The sequence below is a fragment of the Pseudochaenichthys georgianus genome, chromosome 12 (genome assembly GCF_902827115.2).
Source record: "Pseudochaenichthys georgianus chromosome 12, fPseGeo1.2, whole genome shotgun sequence".
Classification (NCBI taxonomy): domain Eukaryota; kingdom Metazoa; phylum Chordata; class Actinopteri; order Perciformes; family Channichthyidae; genus Pseudochaenichthys; species Pseudochaenichthys georgianus.
Genome location: NC_047514.1, coordinates 4139096 through 4156789, shown reverse-complemented (window position 1 = coordinate 4156789; position 17694 = coordinate 4139096). Strand labels below are relative to the sequence as shown.

At 40.9% G+C, this 17694-nt stretch overlaps 2 protein-coding genes across 3 annotated transcripts; one reads left to right on the top strand and one right to left on the bottom strand.

Moving 5' to 3' along the window:
• Positions 1–342: 342 nt before the first annotated feature.
• tmem203 (transmembrane protein 203) lies at positions 343–2848 on the bottom strand. 2 transcript variants are annotated; one of them, XM_034095774.1, is made up of 2 exons: positions 2719–2848; positions 343–2267 (listed from the first exon to the last, which is right to left on the bottom strand). In XM_034095774.1, exon 2 carries the CDS (start codon positions 2016–2018, stop codon positions 1602–1604), a length of 417 nt encoding a protein of 138 aa, XP_033951665.1. In that variant the 5' UTR covers positions 2019–2267; positions 2719–2848; the 3' UTR covers positions 343–1601. The 2 variants fall into 2 exon arrangements, with proteins under 2 accessions (XP_033951665.1, XP_033951666.1); XM_034095775.1 differs by having other exon boundaries at positions 343–2263.
• A 239-nt stretch (positions 2849–3087) lies between these two features.
• Positions 3088–17455, top strand: alad (aminolevulinate dehydratase). The gene is made up of 12 exons (XM_034095846.1): positions 3088–3175; positions 3865–3990; positions 4159–4209; positions 5605–5701; positions 6281–6416; positions 6517–6600; positions 7378–7466; positions 8025–8080; positions 8171–8258; positions 8341–8427; positions 16197–16326; positions 16960–17455. Exons 2-12 carry the CDS (start codon positions 3872–3874, stop codon positions 17016–17018), a joined length of 996 nt encoding a protein of 331 aa, XP_033951737.1. The 5' UTR covers positions 3088–3175; positions 3865–3871; the 3' UTR covers positions 17019–17455.
• The last annotated feature ends 239 nt before the right edge of the window (positions 17456–17694 follow it).

The following is a 17694-nucleotide window of genomic DNA, read 5'->3' as shown; positions in this document are numbered from 1 at the left end:
TACATGTGTCTGAATAGGATATTTCCTTTGGGCTGTAACGTAACAGTTTGAATCTGTATATACATTGGCAAGACATTCCAATCCACTGATCTGAATCTATCACTCAAATGTCTACAAGCAAATACAATGCTGATTATATTTGACAGAACCAAGATAGAAGTATGGCATATGCAGTGATGTATTTTCTTGAAGTAATTACGACAAAACACGAAGAGGAAATACTTATATAAAGGTAAATACAACCTCTTTTTTTAAGTATGCTTTGAAAACAGTATGTGTTATACATGCCGCAGTGGCGCCTCCTGGTGGACAGGTGGAACATCATAATTGGAACACATTGGATAAATGTTGATGGTTTATTTACATGTATATACAGAAGACAATAAAAGGTGCAATAACAAGAACATAAATAAGATTTGGTGAAGTTCCTTCAAAAATCAACATGTACATATGACACAATATTTCACATAGGGAATTACTTTTAAAATGAGGCCTTGAACACATGCAGTACATACACAGCAGGGTCGAACTCACATCACATACATTACATATAGTACAAATAAACAGCAATATTCAGGGAAGACGTGTGCACACAGTGGACTTCTTGTGGAAATCATATTCAGTTCTTGTACAATGAGACTGACAACAAGCTTCAGAAGCAGCTTCCTGCCTTTCAGACCATTCCCACTGATGGAAGTGACACGCTAGGCAACTCTGGGGTGGGACTCCCTAAAAACAGGCCACAAAGTGAGACGCATGATAATAAACCAAATTTAGCTGGCAAGCAATTTCTTCTTGTGGGTGAAAAAGCAAAACAGCTGTCGCAACTCCTTGAGCTCTGTTACCCATCACAGGTGCCCAAAAGGGGCCCGGGGCATTACAGCCTTTCGGTTCTTAGATGTTCATTACATTTACATGTGTTGTGTGCACATGTGCATTAAAACATATCTATGGTATATATTTTCCTTATGGCTCATTGTCTATCATTGATTGCGCAATGTAAAAGGCACAGCATGTCCCAAATACACATTTACTACTATAGGACCCCTTTGTATCCCTACAAGTATCAAAAATGCAAAGTCAGATTTGACCCTGATGAAAAAAGGACTGACGTACAATATTTTACTTCCATTCAGTCTTCAGAATCAACTAAAGGTTCCCTAAAGGAATTGTTACTTTTAAGTATGTTTACATGGCCGAAATAATTATTCATTTATTTACATTCACCAAGTTTTAGTATGAGGCTGTGTTCGACACCAGGATTACAGAAAAGCTATTGACCCGATTTTTTTAAAACCAAGGGACGGATCTTTTTTCTTTTCACTTATGGCAACGGCTTTTTTTTTTATTACCATGGTGCAGCTGCAACAGCTTTCACTTATGCTAGTAAGATGTTTTGCTCATGTTTAAGCAATTAGGAGCACAAATGTAATAAAACTGTATTTTGGACCCGTTTTGGGATTGTTTTTATAGGAGAAAATAAAGATAGCGATGAGCCAAAAGCAAAAAGACACCATTGTAATGCTTAAATCTCTAATGGCAGAAAAAGATTGCTCTCTCTTCCCGTTTGGTTGTTGATGTGAACCACTAATTTCTTCTCTTCAGTTGACACGGCACGCTCGAATCATCAGCAGCTGCAGCAGGATGAACAGCGGCGAGACGATGAGGCCGAACCACAGGTCTCTGGCCTGCTCCTGCTCCGCCAGCTTCTGACAGAGCAGCACCTCGCACACCAGCTTCAGGCTGAGCACCGTCAGCACCCAGAGGAGCCGCAGCACTGCCAGGCGCTTCTCGTTCTCCTGGTAAAGACGGATGGACACAATGGCCGTGAAGTAGGTGCTGAGGCCGTCGGCGGCGAACAGCGGGACGAACACAAGCCACCAGCTCAGCGAGGGGGTGAACATGTCAAATCGCAGAGCAACCAGCATGCTGAACACCAGCAGAGCTAGCAGGTGGAGGAAGAGTTCAAAGGTGGCAAAGCCCAGCCACTGGACCAGTTCCCTCAGGGAGAACAGCATGGCTGAGGACAGAAGGGTCTTCAACCAGGGACGGACTGACTGAGGACGGCCGAGTCACGCACTAGGCAGCCCTGGTTAGGGGCCAGATATTCCAGAGTTAGGGTGGAGGTCAGAAGTCACTGCTTATGCCTGGAAATGGAGAGGTGCTGCAGAGATGACCCACTTCACTCTTAGCTACATCTTCAAATCCAAAACTGAGGAGGATGATGATCTGGGAGGTGTCTGCAGAAGGTCCTCTGGAAACCCTTCCTTATGTAAAAGAAATAACACATAACATTAGAAAATCGGATAGAGTGTGTCACATCTCAAAGAAAGAATGAATCAAAAACACCCCGCATTGTCTGTAACGTAGTGTAGACAGGGCCCATGTCACATCTTACTGAATTAGTAAACAGCTAGTGAAGATAGGCAGTGATTACACCTTTCTCCCTTATGTCATCCCATTGTCAGCTCAATTTTCAGAAGGACTAACCTCACGTAGAAACCAATTGACTATCTGAATTAGAAATGATACATTAACATTACGTATTAGCGTTACAGATCGAGCTCCTGTACATCGATGATACAGCCAGTAGCCGACCCTTTCACTACAATGCTAGCTAACGACAGTCAGAGATGATACAGTCCATGTCCATTACCAGCACAACACACATAAAGCCTTATACAACATCTGTTTCATTGTGACCACACTTTACTTTACCTTAATAACAGTCGGAAGTGTTTTCCTCCATCCAGCTGAAAGCGAAATTGTTTAGTACATAAGGCTAACAAACGACTACTATCGTAGCTTCTTCTCTTGTCTCGCCTACTGAGAAAACATCGCGAGAAGAGAAACTCGGATTGTACGGTGGCCGGAAGGGACGGATTTTGGTTTATGAGCAAATATTTGCAATATCACCACTTATTTTACAGCGTTATGCGAGTATAACAAGTAGAAATTCCACCTGTTTTTTGGGGGGGATACTAATAGATATAAAACAAATGTAAATATATCAATTTTGGTTGGTTTCTTTATATTAGGCTCAATATATAGATACATCTCCGGTCTCTAGGTGGCAGTAGTGAGGTGACACTTCAACCGCAAACAAGTCGGGTCAAAACCGAAGAAGAAACACTGTTCGTGTGAAAAAGTGTGGAGGAGTCATTCTGATTCACAGGTAATTACAATGTCTTAATGTTGTATTTGTGTCGTCTTTATTTATATGTGTGTATTGTAGTATTACATATTGAATACATACGTTGCTCTGGGTTATTGCTTTAACACCCGCCGTACATTGCAATGTTATTTTCCCGACCAAGGTGACAAATGAAATGTTGTAAAAGTAACTCAACCTGTTCTGGTTAAAAAGCACACTGGCGGTGAAAATGTTAAAATAACACCCATTAAAGTTAAATGGCAATTACACAACCGTCATTACTGTTGTGTTTCATGCTAAAAAAAAAGTAAACTGCTCCTTAAGAATAATGTTTTTCATCTTAAAATTACAGTTTGCCATGTAAATCTATCACTTTGCTCGGGAAGATATTCGTTATTGTGAATTAAAGCATTGCTGCAAGGTTAAGACAAAGCATGTGCATGGAGAACAAAGTGCTAAACATTGCCTTTGGGACTAAAAGCTTTCTATTTAATATCATTTGAAAACCTGCAGCCTGCTTTGTGTGCAGTGAGGTGGGTCTAAGCTGGGGTTTAGAGAAGCAGCATCACGCATGCCTGCTCACATTTAACGGTGAATTAGTTGTGTTGAAGCAAAAGAGTGTGCGAGTGGTATTCTGACTGAAGTCCAAACAGGACCTGTTCCCTGTTCCCACGTTCCGTGTTGTTTCACTAATAATCCCTCTGTCTCAGGGTAAACATGCAGACACCAGCAGAGTCCATCATCCACAGTGGCTATTTCCACCCAACGCTCCGATACTGGCAGACCTGTGCTGCTGATATAAGACCTGACAACCTCATCTACCCCATCTTCGTCACGTAATTGCAATTTGTTCTCCTTATTTGACATGAAAAGGCTGAAATAAACAAGTTTACATAGTCAACAACAATGGACTTTTCACCACAAGGAGTGAAATATAATGCAACATTTTGTAATGTTACGCTTAACTAGTTTTAATCTTGGTCCTTTGTCTCTTTCTCCTACAGAGACAGTGCAGATGCAGTGGAGCCCATTGGCAGCCTGCCGGGACAGGCCAGGTAAGATTCATTCATTTATAGCCATCCCATAACTGAATGAACACAACACCCATTTTTCTAAACACATGTAACAAATGTTTCTGTTTATAAGGCTAATGTATGTGTTGTTGCCTTGCTTTAACTGTATGAGTTACATTTAAACATAATTCAAAAGACACACACAGTTAACCCTGCAGCTGTGAACAAACTCAGGGTGTTGTCTTCAGATAAAATCAGTCAGGCAGGGCGGACCCAGAGCCAAACACTGGAGCTGGACTGAGATAAGGAGACAATCCGTTAGAGCTTTTTATTCCTCACAACAAAACCGAACTGCAAACCCTCCTTTGTGTTAACCTCTTAAGCCCGAAGGTCCCCCCAGTGGACCCCTCCCACCGTTTTTTTTACGAGACTATGTTTCAGGGCTTCTTAACATTTATGAAACTATTAATGTTTCATACCCTTTTAAAGGTAAGAAACTCCGCTAACTGACAATAAGAACAATTGTTAGCTAAAAAAAAACACAAGAGTAATACCAAATGCCTTTGAATTAGCATTGAGCGAAAAAATGCTAACTAATGCTAATGCTTTTTTACACAGAACTCACGGTAGAAATGCCCTTATTACTATCTTAACTGCACAAACAAGATATACAATTTAAAGCTGAGACTCCACAGATTCCACACATGTAATGTCATCACTGTACGACCTCGAATTCCTGGAGCTATCAGCCAGAAAAGAGAAAATGAACAACATCCGGTTTCAAAAATATTACAATAATTACGTCTTACCTTTTTTGATTTGTGATCAAAAGTTGTGTTCAACGGAATAAAAACGCCGCTCAAAGTTAATCCAGGTTAGTCCTTCTGAATTACATCAACTGTTCCTGTTTGAAATGTAACATTACGTGTCAATAGTTCAGTTTCTAGTTCCTTGAATATATATATTTTCAATTTGTTGTTTTAGGCATTCCCTGTTTTGATACAAGGTTCATAAGAGCTGGGCGATAATTCAATATCATATTTGTTTGTCTTTAATTTGAAAGTATCGAGAGAAATTAATTATTGAGATATCATGATACACAATTGAGTTGTCTAAATTGATAATAACAAGCACAAACTAACTCCAATTTCTCAGATAATCTCATCCGAAATATTTTGATGGAATACAATTTGAAGATTGCGATTTTGTTTTAACATCATACTTTACTTTACCACTTGGTTTGAGGCAAATGTAACAACCAGTGTAAAGTTCATTTTGCATTAACGTTATTTTCATTATTTATATGTTTAATTCACACAGAAGTAAAAATAAAAAAAGATAAGTATTTGGATTAATTTCCTCAAAAGATATGAAATGAGCTATATTGGGATTTACGCCTAACCCTAAAATGAATATGATCTGTATTTCCATCCACAGATATGGGGTGAACAAGCTGGAGGGAATGCTGCGGCCTCTCGTGGAGAACGGCTTGAAATGTGTGCTGATATTTGGTGTCCCTGCAAACATAGAAAAGGTATGGAAGACTAAAAGATGTCCCAAAGACATGCTAAACAACTTGAATGAAATGCATGTCTTTTTTTGTGTCAACATTCATCTTAAGGAAGTGGTTAGTAGAAATGTAATATTGCCAAGTCAATCTATATCTGATAATGGTTTTCATATGTGTATTACACTGGTAAATGAGAAACCCAGCCCCTGTACCTTGACCTGGGTGCAAAGGTACAAGGCCTTAATAAGGAATTAGCCAGTTATAAAAATGCATGATATGGACAAAGATACAAAGGTTTTATTATCATACACATAAAAGCTACACAGGCCCCACCAACAGTACAATATGCTTGACACATAAACAAAGGAAATAATAATAGTGCAATAAAGAAGTTGAGCCTTATCATTAAATATAGTTGGACCTCACTCACATCTTGTGTTTGTATTGAAAGAAATCCCTGCACAGATGTTCCACAATCTGGAGGAAATCCCCCTTAGAGGGTGTTGCTTTTGCAATACGGATGTGAAGGGGCATCAAACCTGCTTCTTCACCATCTCTGTAGAGAAGCAGGTCTTCTTAACACACTCTGTGATCTTCCCTCAGGACGACAGAGGCTCAGGCGCGGACACGGACGACACGCCGGCGGTCCTGGCGGTGAAGAAGATCCGCTCTTTGTTCCCCGAGCTGCTGGTGGCGTGTGACGTCTGCTTGTGTCCTTACACATCACACGGACACTGCGGTTAGATTATCTCTATTTCATTTGACTTAAAGAGCAGAGAGAAATAACGGCATGTATTTACATTTTCTTACTACGTTTATTTTCTGTTATTTTCCTGCAGGTATCCTGAACGATGACGGTACTCTGAACAATGACGCCAGCGCTCTGCGTCTGGGAGAAGTGTCGCTGGCGTACGCTCAAGCTGGTAAACATGTTTCCACACGTTTTTATTTATTGATCAAGACTTTATCATCGCCTATGATCATTCACAACTATTTTTAGAGTAGGTCTACAACTTTCAAACATTCTTTATGTAATTATGGGGATTTTAATGAAAGGAAAACATGTTTAATTGTGTTCACCTTTGAAGGAGCCAGAACTACCATCATGTTTGTATTCTGGGATTTATTGGGGGTAAGCATTAAAGGTGGGGTAGGTCATTTTGGAGAAACCAGCTCGAGTGCGCTAGAATTTGAAAATACACAGCCGGAGAAAATCTGCCACTTCCTCACAGAGCCCCTCCTCCAACACACACGAACGTACACATGACCAATGAGGGCACGAGAGAAGTTTGTGCAGATGGAAGGCTGACAGGCAGGTAGGCCATCCAGTTACTTTAGCGGCGGCTAAAATGATTGGTCGTGCTTTTTACAGCGCTACGGCTTCCACAGATGACATTTCTTTATGGATTTTCTGTTAAAGCACTTCAGATATTCATTGCTATCGGGATGTTAAGAGCATTCCATGGAATATAACAAAAAGTGTATCTCGAGCCGCTTTCTCAAACGTACCTACCCCACTTTAAGTAGAATTTACTTTCCAATTGTTTTTTTTTTTTTAAATAAGGGACAAAAGCTTGATACCGGTTTTGCTTTTTTAGACTAAATATTTTAAATTTGACGAATTCAACTCTGTGTCAGTTTGGTCAGTCATGACAGTATATTGGTGTGTTCCCTAATCATGTTGTCATGTTGCTCTGCAGGATGTCACATCATCGCTCCCTCTGATATGATGGATGGAAGAGTCAGAGCCATTAAACGAGCCCTGATATCCAACGGGCTGGGAAACAAGGTACATTACTTTGAATCCCTGGAGAAGAAAGAAACATGTACAAACTAGGAAATCAAGAAGCCCTCACAATAAGTAATCACGGTCTAACAAGTTCTTACTATATAAATGATTCTTCTAAAACAGCTGGCAATATACTCACCCAGGAGTAAACTGTGACTTTGTTGGGGACTATTTTTAGTGGCTGATTAATACACATTACATTACATGTTCGACATTTTTATCTAAAGCGACTTCCATACCCAATACTGTGGACAATCCCCACAGGAGCAATTTGGGGTGAAGTGTCCCAGGGACACAACGACATGCTGACTGCAGTGGGGTTTGAACCTGTGACCCACTGATCCCAACACCAAGGCGCTATCCACTACACCACATGCCCCCATACACATTTTGTACAACTGTCTGTGTGGGATTGAGTCCAAATAAATTGCAACGTGTGTTCATTACCAAGTACAACAGTGTCGCTCACTGATGTTTCTATTTTCAGCAACAATGGAGCTTTACGGCACAGAAAGAAGAAATATCGGGCTCTAATATTCACATTTCCCTCTTCTCCAGGTTTCAGTGCTGAGCTACAGTGCAAAGTTTGCCTCCTGTTATTATGGTCCCTTCAGGTGAGGAAGCGCGAGATCAGGCGTAAACACATCATTGAAATATCACCATAAAGAGGGATGAACGTCAGCTCTCCACTCTGTTGCTTACAGAGACGCTGCTCAGTCCAAACCTGCCTTTGGAGACAGACGCTGCTACCAGCTGCCTCCTGGAGCCAGAGGCCTCGCACTGAGAGCTGTGGTCAGTTTATGTGTGTGTGCTTTGAAGATTCAGGGTTACAGGTGCAGCTGCAGGAGATCTCACTGTTGTTATATTTCTACAGGAGCGAGACGTGAAAGAAGGAGCTGATATGCTGATGGTGAAGCCGGGTCTGCCTTATCTGGACATCGTGAGAGAAGTCAAGGACAAGGTCTGTAACTACATCCAATCAGAATCAGAACACTTGTCCAGCATGATAACAAATAAGGTCAATAAAGAAAAAATGAGAATGTCCCAGAAGCATATTTAGCAAAATGTCAAGAGATACTTCCTTTAAAAGTGTCATTGTGCCTTGTTGAGGAAGTGTCCTCCTTGTAAAGCAAGGCAAGGCAAGGCAAGTTTATTTATATAGCACTTTTCAACACAAGGCAATTCAAAGTGCTTTACAAAAAATGAAAGACATTAAGAAAATGGCATTTAAAAGCAGTCATTAAAAAGAAAAGATAATAAAATAAACAAATACATGGATAAAAGTTAAAGTGCAGTCTAAGATGTGAATAGTTCAATTAAAAGCAGCGACAAAAAGAAAAGTCTTGAGCCTGGATTTAAAAGTAGTCAGAGTTGCAGCGGAGCTGCAGGTTTCTGGGAGTTTGTTCCAGATATTTGGAGCATAATAACTGAACGCTGCTTTACCATGTTTAGTTCTGACTGGGGACAGAAAGCTGACCAGTCCCTGAAGACCTGAGAGATCTGGATGGTTCATAATTTAGCAGGAAGTCAGAAATGTATTTTGGGCCTAAACCATTCAGTGCTTTATAAACCAGCAGCAGTATTTTGAAATCTATTCTTTGACACACAGGAAGCCAGTGTAGAGACTTCAGAACAGGAGTGATGTGATCCACTTTCTTAGTGTTAGTGAGGACTCGAGCAGCAGCGTTCTGAATCAGCTGCAGCTTTCTAATAGATTTTTTAGTGAGACCTGTGAAGACACCTTTGCAGTAGTCCAGTCTACTGAAGATACAAGCATGGACAAGTTTTTCCAAATCCTGCTGTGACATTAGTCTTTTAATCCTAGATATATTCTTTAGGTGATAGTAGGCTGATTTAGTAACTGTTGAAACTCAGGTCAGAGTCCATGACTACACCTAGATTTCTGGCTTTATCTGTTGTTTTAACATTGCAGACTGAAGCTCAGCGCTAACTTTTATACGTTCTGCCTTGGCTCCAAAGACCATTACCTCAGTTTTATCTTTGTTTAATTAGAGAAAGTTCTGACACATCCAGTCATTGATTTGTTCAATGCACTTACTCAATGTTTTAACTGGAGAATAGTCTCCTGGTGAAATTGTTACGTAAATTGGTGTGTCATCTGCATAGCTATGGTAACTTATTTTGTTGTTTTTCATTATCTGAGCCAGTGGTAGCATGTAGACGTTAAAGAGAAGAGGCCCCAAGATGGAGCCTTGAGGTACCCCACATGTCATATTTGTCAACTCAGATGTGTATTTACCTATAGAAACAAAGTTGTTTCTGTCCTTTAAGTAGGATTCAAACCAATTTAGAACTGTTTCCGAAAGTCCCATCCAGTTTTCCAGTCGGTCTAGTAATATGCTGTGGTCAACAGTGTCAAACGCAGCACTGAGATCTAATAATACTAACACTGAAGTTCTGCCACTGTCTGTGTTTAAGTGGATGTCATTGAAGACCTTTACAAGAGCAGTCTCAGTGCTGTGGTTTGGACGAAAGCCTGACTGGAACACATCAAAACAGTAATTTAAATGCTAGAAATTACTCAACTGTTGAAAAACAACTTTTTCAATGATTTTACCTAGAAATGGGAGGTTTGATATGGGCCTGTAATTGTTCATTACTGAAGCATCAAGATTATTCTTTTTTAAGAGCGGTTTAATGACTGCAGTTTCCAGGGCCTGTGGAAAAATACCTGAGTGAAGAGATTTGTTTACTATATGAAGTAGATCTGAGGCCATGCAAGGCAAAACATCTTTGAAAAATCCTGTTGGAATAATATCAAGGCAGCAGGAGGAGGATTTCAGAAGTTGAATAATGTCCTCTAGGTTTTTATCATTAATCTGATGGAATTGTGTCATGGTGTTTGAATTGATATTAGGTGGACACAGAGACAACACATTTGCTGTACCTGATGCAGAGGCACTGACTGCTTGTCTGATTTTCTGAATTTTGTCAGTGAAGAAGGAGGCAAAATCATTGCACGCCCTGGTGGATAGAAATTCAGAGGCTACTGACACTGGGGGGTTAGTTAGTCTGTCGACGGTAGCAAACAAGGCACGTGCGTTGTTTTTGTTTTTGGTAATGATGTCAGAGAAGAAAGACTGTCGTGCGTTTTTCAATTCCAAATTATAAAGGCCAAGTCTCTCTTTATAGATTTCAAAGTGAACCTGGAGATTTGTTTTTCGCCACCTGCGTTCCGCTTTTCGACATTCTCTTTTTTCTGTTTTCACGGTCATGGCCTTTCTCCATGGAGATATTTTCTTGCCAGACACTTCCTTTACCTTAGTTGGAGCAATGGCATCTATAACATTTTGAATTAAAATGATCTACTAGCTCATTTACTGAGATGTTAGCAGGGGCAAGTAAATCATTTGTTCCAATGTGTAGTACCACATTCTTCACAGTAGGGCTGTGCGATTATGGCAAAAATCATAATCACGATTATTTGGGTCAATAATTGATATCACGATTATTTTGACGATTATTCATTGACCATTTATTGAACTTTAAAACAAATAATATTTTACCAATAAACAAGATCAACAAATATGTTGGAGCGCACTTCCAAAACCATACTAAACATATATTATTAATATGATAAATAAATTAGACCAAAATAAATTAAATCAAATATGATGCAGTGCACTGTCACAACATACTGAAAACTCCTTAACATGTAGCCAACATTTTGGTAAAACATATTCATTATTCCACTCAGTTAAACGTTGAAGGCTGGCCAACCGTCATGGTCCAGAAGTAACAGGAAATAAATGTTAAATAAGTGTGGAAGAAAAATTCTGTGTAAACATTTCCCTAGTATTTTCAGTTAAATATCGCTTTGTGGTTACCTCTTTTTGAACATTTTTGTGAACAGAAATAGAGCTCTCAAAGAAAACACAGGAATGATCAGACAGTGCAACATCAGTCACCACAACCTTAGAGATATTCAGACCCTTTGAGATAATCAAGTCCAGAGTGTGGCCCTTATTGTGCGTGGGCTCCGTCACATGCTGAGTCAGTCCATGGTTATCAAGAACACAAAACAGTTCTTTAGCCCCTCTGTCCTGGGGGTTGTCAACATTGATGTTAAAATCACCAACAATGACTAGACGGTCAAAGTCAATACACACTATAGACAGCAGTTCAGTAAAGTCATCAAAAAAGCTTGCACAGTATTTGGGTGGTCTATAGATATTTAGGAACAGAGCTCGAGAGGAGCATTTCAGCTGAAGGGCCACATATTCAAAAGAAGCAAAGTTCCCATACGATGTCTTCCTGCATTGAAGGGAATCATTGAACAGAATAGCAACTCCACCCTTTCTTATGCATTCTTTCCTGACTCATAAAACTAAAGTTGGGAGGGGTTGATTCGATAAGAACAGCTGCACTGTTATTTTGTTCAATCCAAGTTTCTGTTAAAAACATAAAATCAAGATTGTGCTCAGTGATAAAATCATTGATTTAAAATGTTTTTCCTGCCAAAGACCTGACATTTAATAAAGCTAGTTTAAGTTTGTTAAACACACGATCAGTCATGTTGTTTGTAACAAGCTGTGGCTGACATGGAATCACTGCTAAATTAGATAAACTCACACAAACGTTTGAGCGCTTCCTGTATCTAAGATGATTCACCGCTCTTAATCTATTACCTATCAACACAGATATCGGCAAAGCTACTGGCAGGCAGGGCCCCGACATGTCCTGGAAAGAGTTGAGAGTGCCATACGCCCTTGAGCCTGGACCCAGCAGATATCAGTTTGCAGCGTTTTGTACACACACATCCCTATCAGGCTTTGAAGGGGAGGGAGGACCCACCACCCTGCTCCTCTCATCATAGGAGGGCAGGGTGAGGGCTACACTGTAAGCCGGGAGAGATGGTGCGCATCTCTGCTTCGGTGATTTTGGTGGGCGTCGTTGAGGGGCGGGGGTCATAGGTCTCCCATAATCAGAACATTCCTCAGGCGGGTGCAGTGATACTTCTTCAGGGTTTTCTGCGCGATGTGTTGTGTCTTTCTCCTGTTTTGATTCCTCTTGCCGCTTGTCCTTGGCAGAGGGAACAGATTGATGACGCAGGCAGTTGAATATGTTAGAGATAAACAATTTCACTCCTGACGTGTTCAGGCAAACTCCATTTGCCTTGAAAAGATGTCTGCGATCCCAGAAAAAGTTAAAATTGTCAATAAAATGGACAGAATGGTCAATACATGCAGTTGAAAGCCAGGTGTTCAGTGCAAACAGTCTGCTGAATCTCTCCACTCCTCTTCTGACTGGCGGTAGAGGGCCACTGATGAACACCTCTGCATTTAGAGAGCTGGCAGTTTCCAACAAACATTTAAAGTCTTCTTTCAGCACTTCTGACTCTTGTTTCACAACATCATTTGTTCCAATGTGTAGTACCACATTCTTCACAGTAGGGCTGTGCGATTATGGCAAAAATCATAATCACGATTATTTGGGTCAATAATTGATATCACGATTATTTTGACGATTATTCATTGACCATTTATTGAACTTTAAAACAAATAATATTTTACCAATAAACAAGATCAACAAATATGTTGGAGCGCACTTCCAAAACCATACTAAACATATATTATTAATATGATAAATAAATTAGACCAAAATAAATTAAATCAAATATGATGCAGTGCACTGTCACAACCTACTGAAAACTCCTTAACATGTAGCCAACATTTTGGTAAAACATATTCATTATTCCACTCAGTTAAACGTTGAAGGCTGGCCAACCGTCATGGTCCAGAAGTAACAGGAAATAAATGTTGAACTACAATTTAAGACCAAATAAAAATGTTTAGGCCACCATGGCAAATGCTGGTAGGGCTGCTCATGTCATCTCTTAAAGATTTGTTGCCAGAAACACCAGCCTGTTTACATGGTCTGGTTTCAGAGATGAGCGCAGGCAGGTGACAAGCCACCTGTACTGAAGACCCTCAGCCACGCCCCGACACATGGGGTGACGCCGGCCAATCACAAAGCTTTGATGCGTTCAAGTGCATTATTCTGGCACAGGAAGATTATGTTACAACAGAATATTGTTGTTCTATTTTTAGACACATCTCGCGATCGACTGGTTGGGCACCCCTGGGCTAGACCATAGGTCTGTTGTGGTAGCAAAGTAGTCAGCTGAAGCCACATCTCTCTCAACTTCCCCACGGCATTTGTCATATAATGCAGGCAGCGCAGACCTGCTGAAATAATACCGAGACGGCATCGCGTAACGCTTGTCCAACGTGTTGACACGTTGCTTAGCCCTGGTTGCTAACAGTGCTAACTGGGCACATATCTTTAGCGATGTGAAATGTAATGGCACCTGTAATATCTCTGTCTCTGCGAGCTCGTCGCGTAGGCCGTTGCTTTGTACAATTAGTGCTGCGTACCGGCAAGCCGAACCGGTACTGGACTTGTAAAAAGTTTCGGTTCAAGTCCGGTTAAAACCGGAATGTCAGGAACCGGTACTTGGACTCGCAAAAAAACTAGCACTTACGTATATTCTGGTGTCTGTTGTTATTTAAACATTCCCTGATAAACGTTATTCAGCGGCAATAAATGAGTGCTAATCCCAGTGTGCTCAGTGTACAACATCACATGTCATTTCACCTTCGATTCACCGTTTGAAAACGTAGCATTTCGCCACATGCTAATGCTAACCGGAAGTGAATAATTTTCAGAATAAAAGTATTAAGTTAATAGTGTGAACTTCCGGTTTTTTCAGAATAAAACTGATTTAAATAAAATATTGTATTTAATTCAAAATTACGCCATATCAACATTGATTTTAATTTCTAACAGTATGTATGTACATTACTATGTATATAGTATGTACTGTATAATGTACACATGTAGAGTTGTAGAAAAGACATGGTGTACAGACAGTACAGTACACTCTGACTGTACAGCCACTACAGTGTATACTGTATAGTAGGTGTGTAACAGTGTAATGCGTATAGTCTACTCTACACTCTACCTTTCAGCAACGTTTTAGGGATTTAGGCTCAGTCAGCTCAGGGACTGTTTGGTTACTTTAGTTTGGTAAATGAAATACATGTTTGATCTTTGTAGTAGTTCACTGTAGTTGCTGTCATAAGTCATTTGTAGACTAAGTGGCAAAAAGTGTTTTTTTTACATTTGTACTTTGTAGAGAAATGTAGACACAAGTTAGATGGGAGCACAATAAACCTGATGAGTTTGAATTTGAGTTGATTATTGTTAATTTTCAATTGATAATTAGCTCACAATAAGTTCACTTTAGTTACTCACACAACTTGACACAAGACATGGGTTCAGGTCCGGACATATAAGTCCGGACCTGAACCTGAACCTCTGGACTTGAGTCCGGACCTGAACCTGAATGTGAGTCCAGGTACGCAGCACTATGTACAATGCGTCCTGAATCAATGACTGTGATGATTTGGTGGATGAAGTCGAGCGGGCATCTGCTTTTTATTGTATTAATGCCCGGTCGTATTGCACTTTGTGGTTGTATTTCAGATGATTAAAGAGATTGGTTGTGTTAGCGTGTGGTGCCAACACAACCTGGTAACAAATCCTGCACTGTACTTTGTTTTGCTCCACGTCGGACTCCTGAAAGCCAAATTACTTCCAAATAGTGGAAATAGTTTTACCCTTCTTTTTAACGAGTTGCTGCTCTTGTTCTGACATCTTCGCTCGCGCTGAACACTCAGAACACATGTCACTCCCACGTGGCCGAGTGGGCTTTTAGGGAGGGGCGGAAGCGCACCCAGCAAAATAATCGTATTTAGTCAATTATGCTGTTTTCATAATTGTCGCAAGCCATAATCGTAATCGCGATTAAAATACGATTAATTGCACAGCCCTACTTCACAGTCGGATGTTCAGCCCCAATATGCAGGATCTTCTCAGCCAAGTCAGAGACCGTATCCTTGGGAAAACAGAGTACTTTGGTGTTGTTCTTACTACACAGACCTTTTACATCTCTTACAGCAGAGTCACCCACAATCAGAGTTTCAGGCCCAGTCGTTAGCTTTCCCTCTAGCCTTTTACTTTTGGAGTAGCTATTGGTCCTTACCCTGCTGTGTGAAGAGGACGGGTTATCCAGGTCATCAGAAAGAGATCTCCGGCTCTCGTTCAGCGGAGCGTATCTGTTCTGGATTGGCACACTTGATGGTTTAGGAGGATTTTTTGTAGTTCTCCCTTTAGCATCTGTCCACGGCTGTTTAGGGGTTGAAGAGGCGCTCTTCCTGGGTGATAACAATGCAGGCCAGCCGGTCGCATCACATATTTCAGAGCGCTTGGCTCTGCCTGTTATCCGTCCTCCCAAATCCCATGGAAATGATTTACTCTTAGCCTTTGCACCCAGAGAGTTCCAGGGAGGACTACCACTTGTAGATTTATTACCCAGTACACAGCCCTCCTGTTCCTTGGAATCCTTGTAGCTGCTAACTAGCTGTGAGTTAGCATACCCTTTTCCGTTCACTTCCACGTTAACTTCCAACCGTTGCATTTTCAGTTCCAACACAGCTATCTTCTGTAGAAGTTTGTGGAAGTCATCTGTAGAGAACGGAGGCATTCTGCTACCGACTAGCTTAAGCTAAATACTGTAGCATGCAGTAGCCTACCAGGCTTTAGCTGTTGCTAGGCCACGCTACTGTAAGACTGAGGTTGTCGTAAAAATGTTGAAATATGGCTGTAAGAGTAAGGACTCTTTGTTTGTCCCTCATTGTCTCTCAGTTCCCCAATCACCCGCTGGCGGTGTACAACGTGTCGGGGGAGTTTGCCATGATGTGGCACGGAGCGCAGGCCGGAGCCTTCGACCTGCGGGCCGCCGTGATGGAGGCCATGACTGCTTTCCGCAGGGCAGGTAAGAAGGAGAAGGTGGGAGTCAAACGTCCCTGGGTTCCTGAAGTAAATGAATACCTATGTACATTAAAGCTGCAATGCGGAACTTTAACGTATAAATGAATGTTGTTACATCCTGGCCAAATGAGTTAATATAACGCCTGCCGTGGAAAACTTTCCATATCTCGCAGTCAACTGGACTTGTTGTTATAAGTGATGCATTTTACATGAATCAGCCAGAGATAAAGGAGACAGGAAGAAAAGAGAGACCACAACGACGTAAGAACTAGGAGTATGACGAAAACTATGGCAGATAATCCTGAAAAAACTCCAAGAAAAGTTTCTGGAGTGGACGCTCCTGATTAAAAGAGATACTCAGCATTCAGTTGAAGGATTAAAGTCAACAGAAAGAGACTGTCGGCTGGCACCAACATGAATATTGGCAGATGAAGGGGGAGATAACATTCAAGCTCTATCATTATGCCCCATGTAGTGTTTGTGTAATTCCTCTTTCTGCCAGAAGGGGGAGACAGTTCCACACTGCAGGTTTAAAATGCATTTGTGTTCCTTGTTATGGATATACTGAATGTTATTGTAAGTCACTTTTAAATGTAATCTGGCTATATGCTAATAATGTCTCCATGCTCTGATGCAGGTGCTGACATCATCATCACCTATTTCACACCTCAGCTGCTCAGCTGGCTGAAGGAGTGAAGAACGACGATCTGAGAGCAAATACTGGATGGACATAGAGACCGACCAACACACCTTTTAAAAATATCAAAGTGAAAACTCAATCAAGCACAGAGCTAAGCCAAATCAAGTGGATGAAATGTATGAGAACATGTTAGGCCTGTTTGTCTTTTCTGTTTAGCTTTGATATTTAAATATCAGTATGCACGTGTTCACCTGTGTGACTTGTGTCTTTCATGTCTGTTAAAGCTTTTACAGGGCTGAACACTGAGAATGTAAAAGCTGTGTTTCCTAGCAGGAACTGTCTCATGTGTGTGAGTGTGATCAGCATTCAATCAAGTCATTTCTTAACTAGTGTGATTATGGAGGTACTTGTATGACTCGTGAGCAATAATCTGATATGTTGCCTCCGTTCAAGCACTCCCCTAACGAGAGAATAAAATCATTCAGAGCTACAAGTGAGAGTGGGTTTTTATTTGTTCACCTTTAGGCATGCTGGGTAATGCATCACCTCTTTACTCTTTGTTACGACTTAAGCCACGCTTTGCCACGACCTTTCTGCACTTCCTGTCACATGGTTTTTCGTAAGCAAACATTTATATCGTTGCTGCTATGTCGGCTGATTCTACACACATTTAAAGTAGATTAGCTGTTTTATTGTCCTTATATGATCCGGACAAATTAAAGCTTGGGTTTT

What these genes read in the sequence shown, in the direction of transcription:
- alad (XM_034095846.1), top strand. Translation starts at nt 3,872, where the DNA reads ATGCAGACACCAGCAGAGTCCATCATCCACAGTGGCTATTTCCACCCA. An exon ending in CCAACGGGCTGGGAAACAAG is followed by an intron (nt 7,467 to 8,024) that starts GTACATTACTTT and finishes CCTCTTCTCCAG; the next exon opens with GTTTCAGTGCTGAGCTACAG. An exon ending in TGTTATTATGGTCCCTTCAG is followed by an intron (nt 8,081 to 8,170) that starts GTGAGGAAGCGC and finishes TGTTGCTTACAG; the next exon opens with AGACGCTGCTCAGTCCAAAC.
- tmem203 (XM_034095774.1), bottom strand. Translation starts at nt 2,018, where the DNA reads ATGCTGTTCTCCCTGAGGGAACTGGTCCAGTGGCTGGGCTTTGCCACC.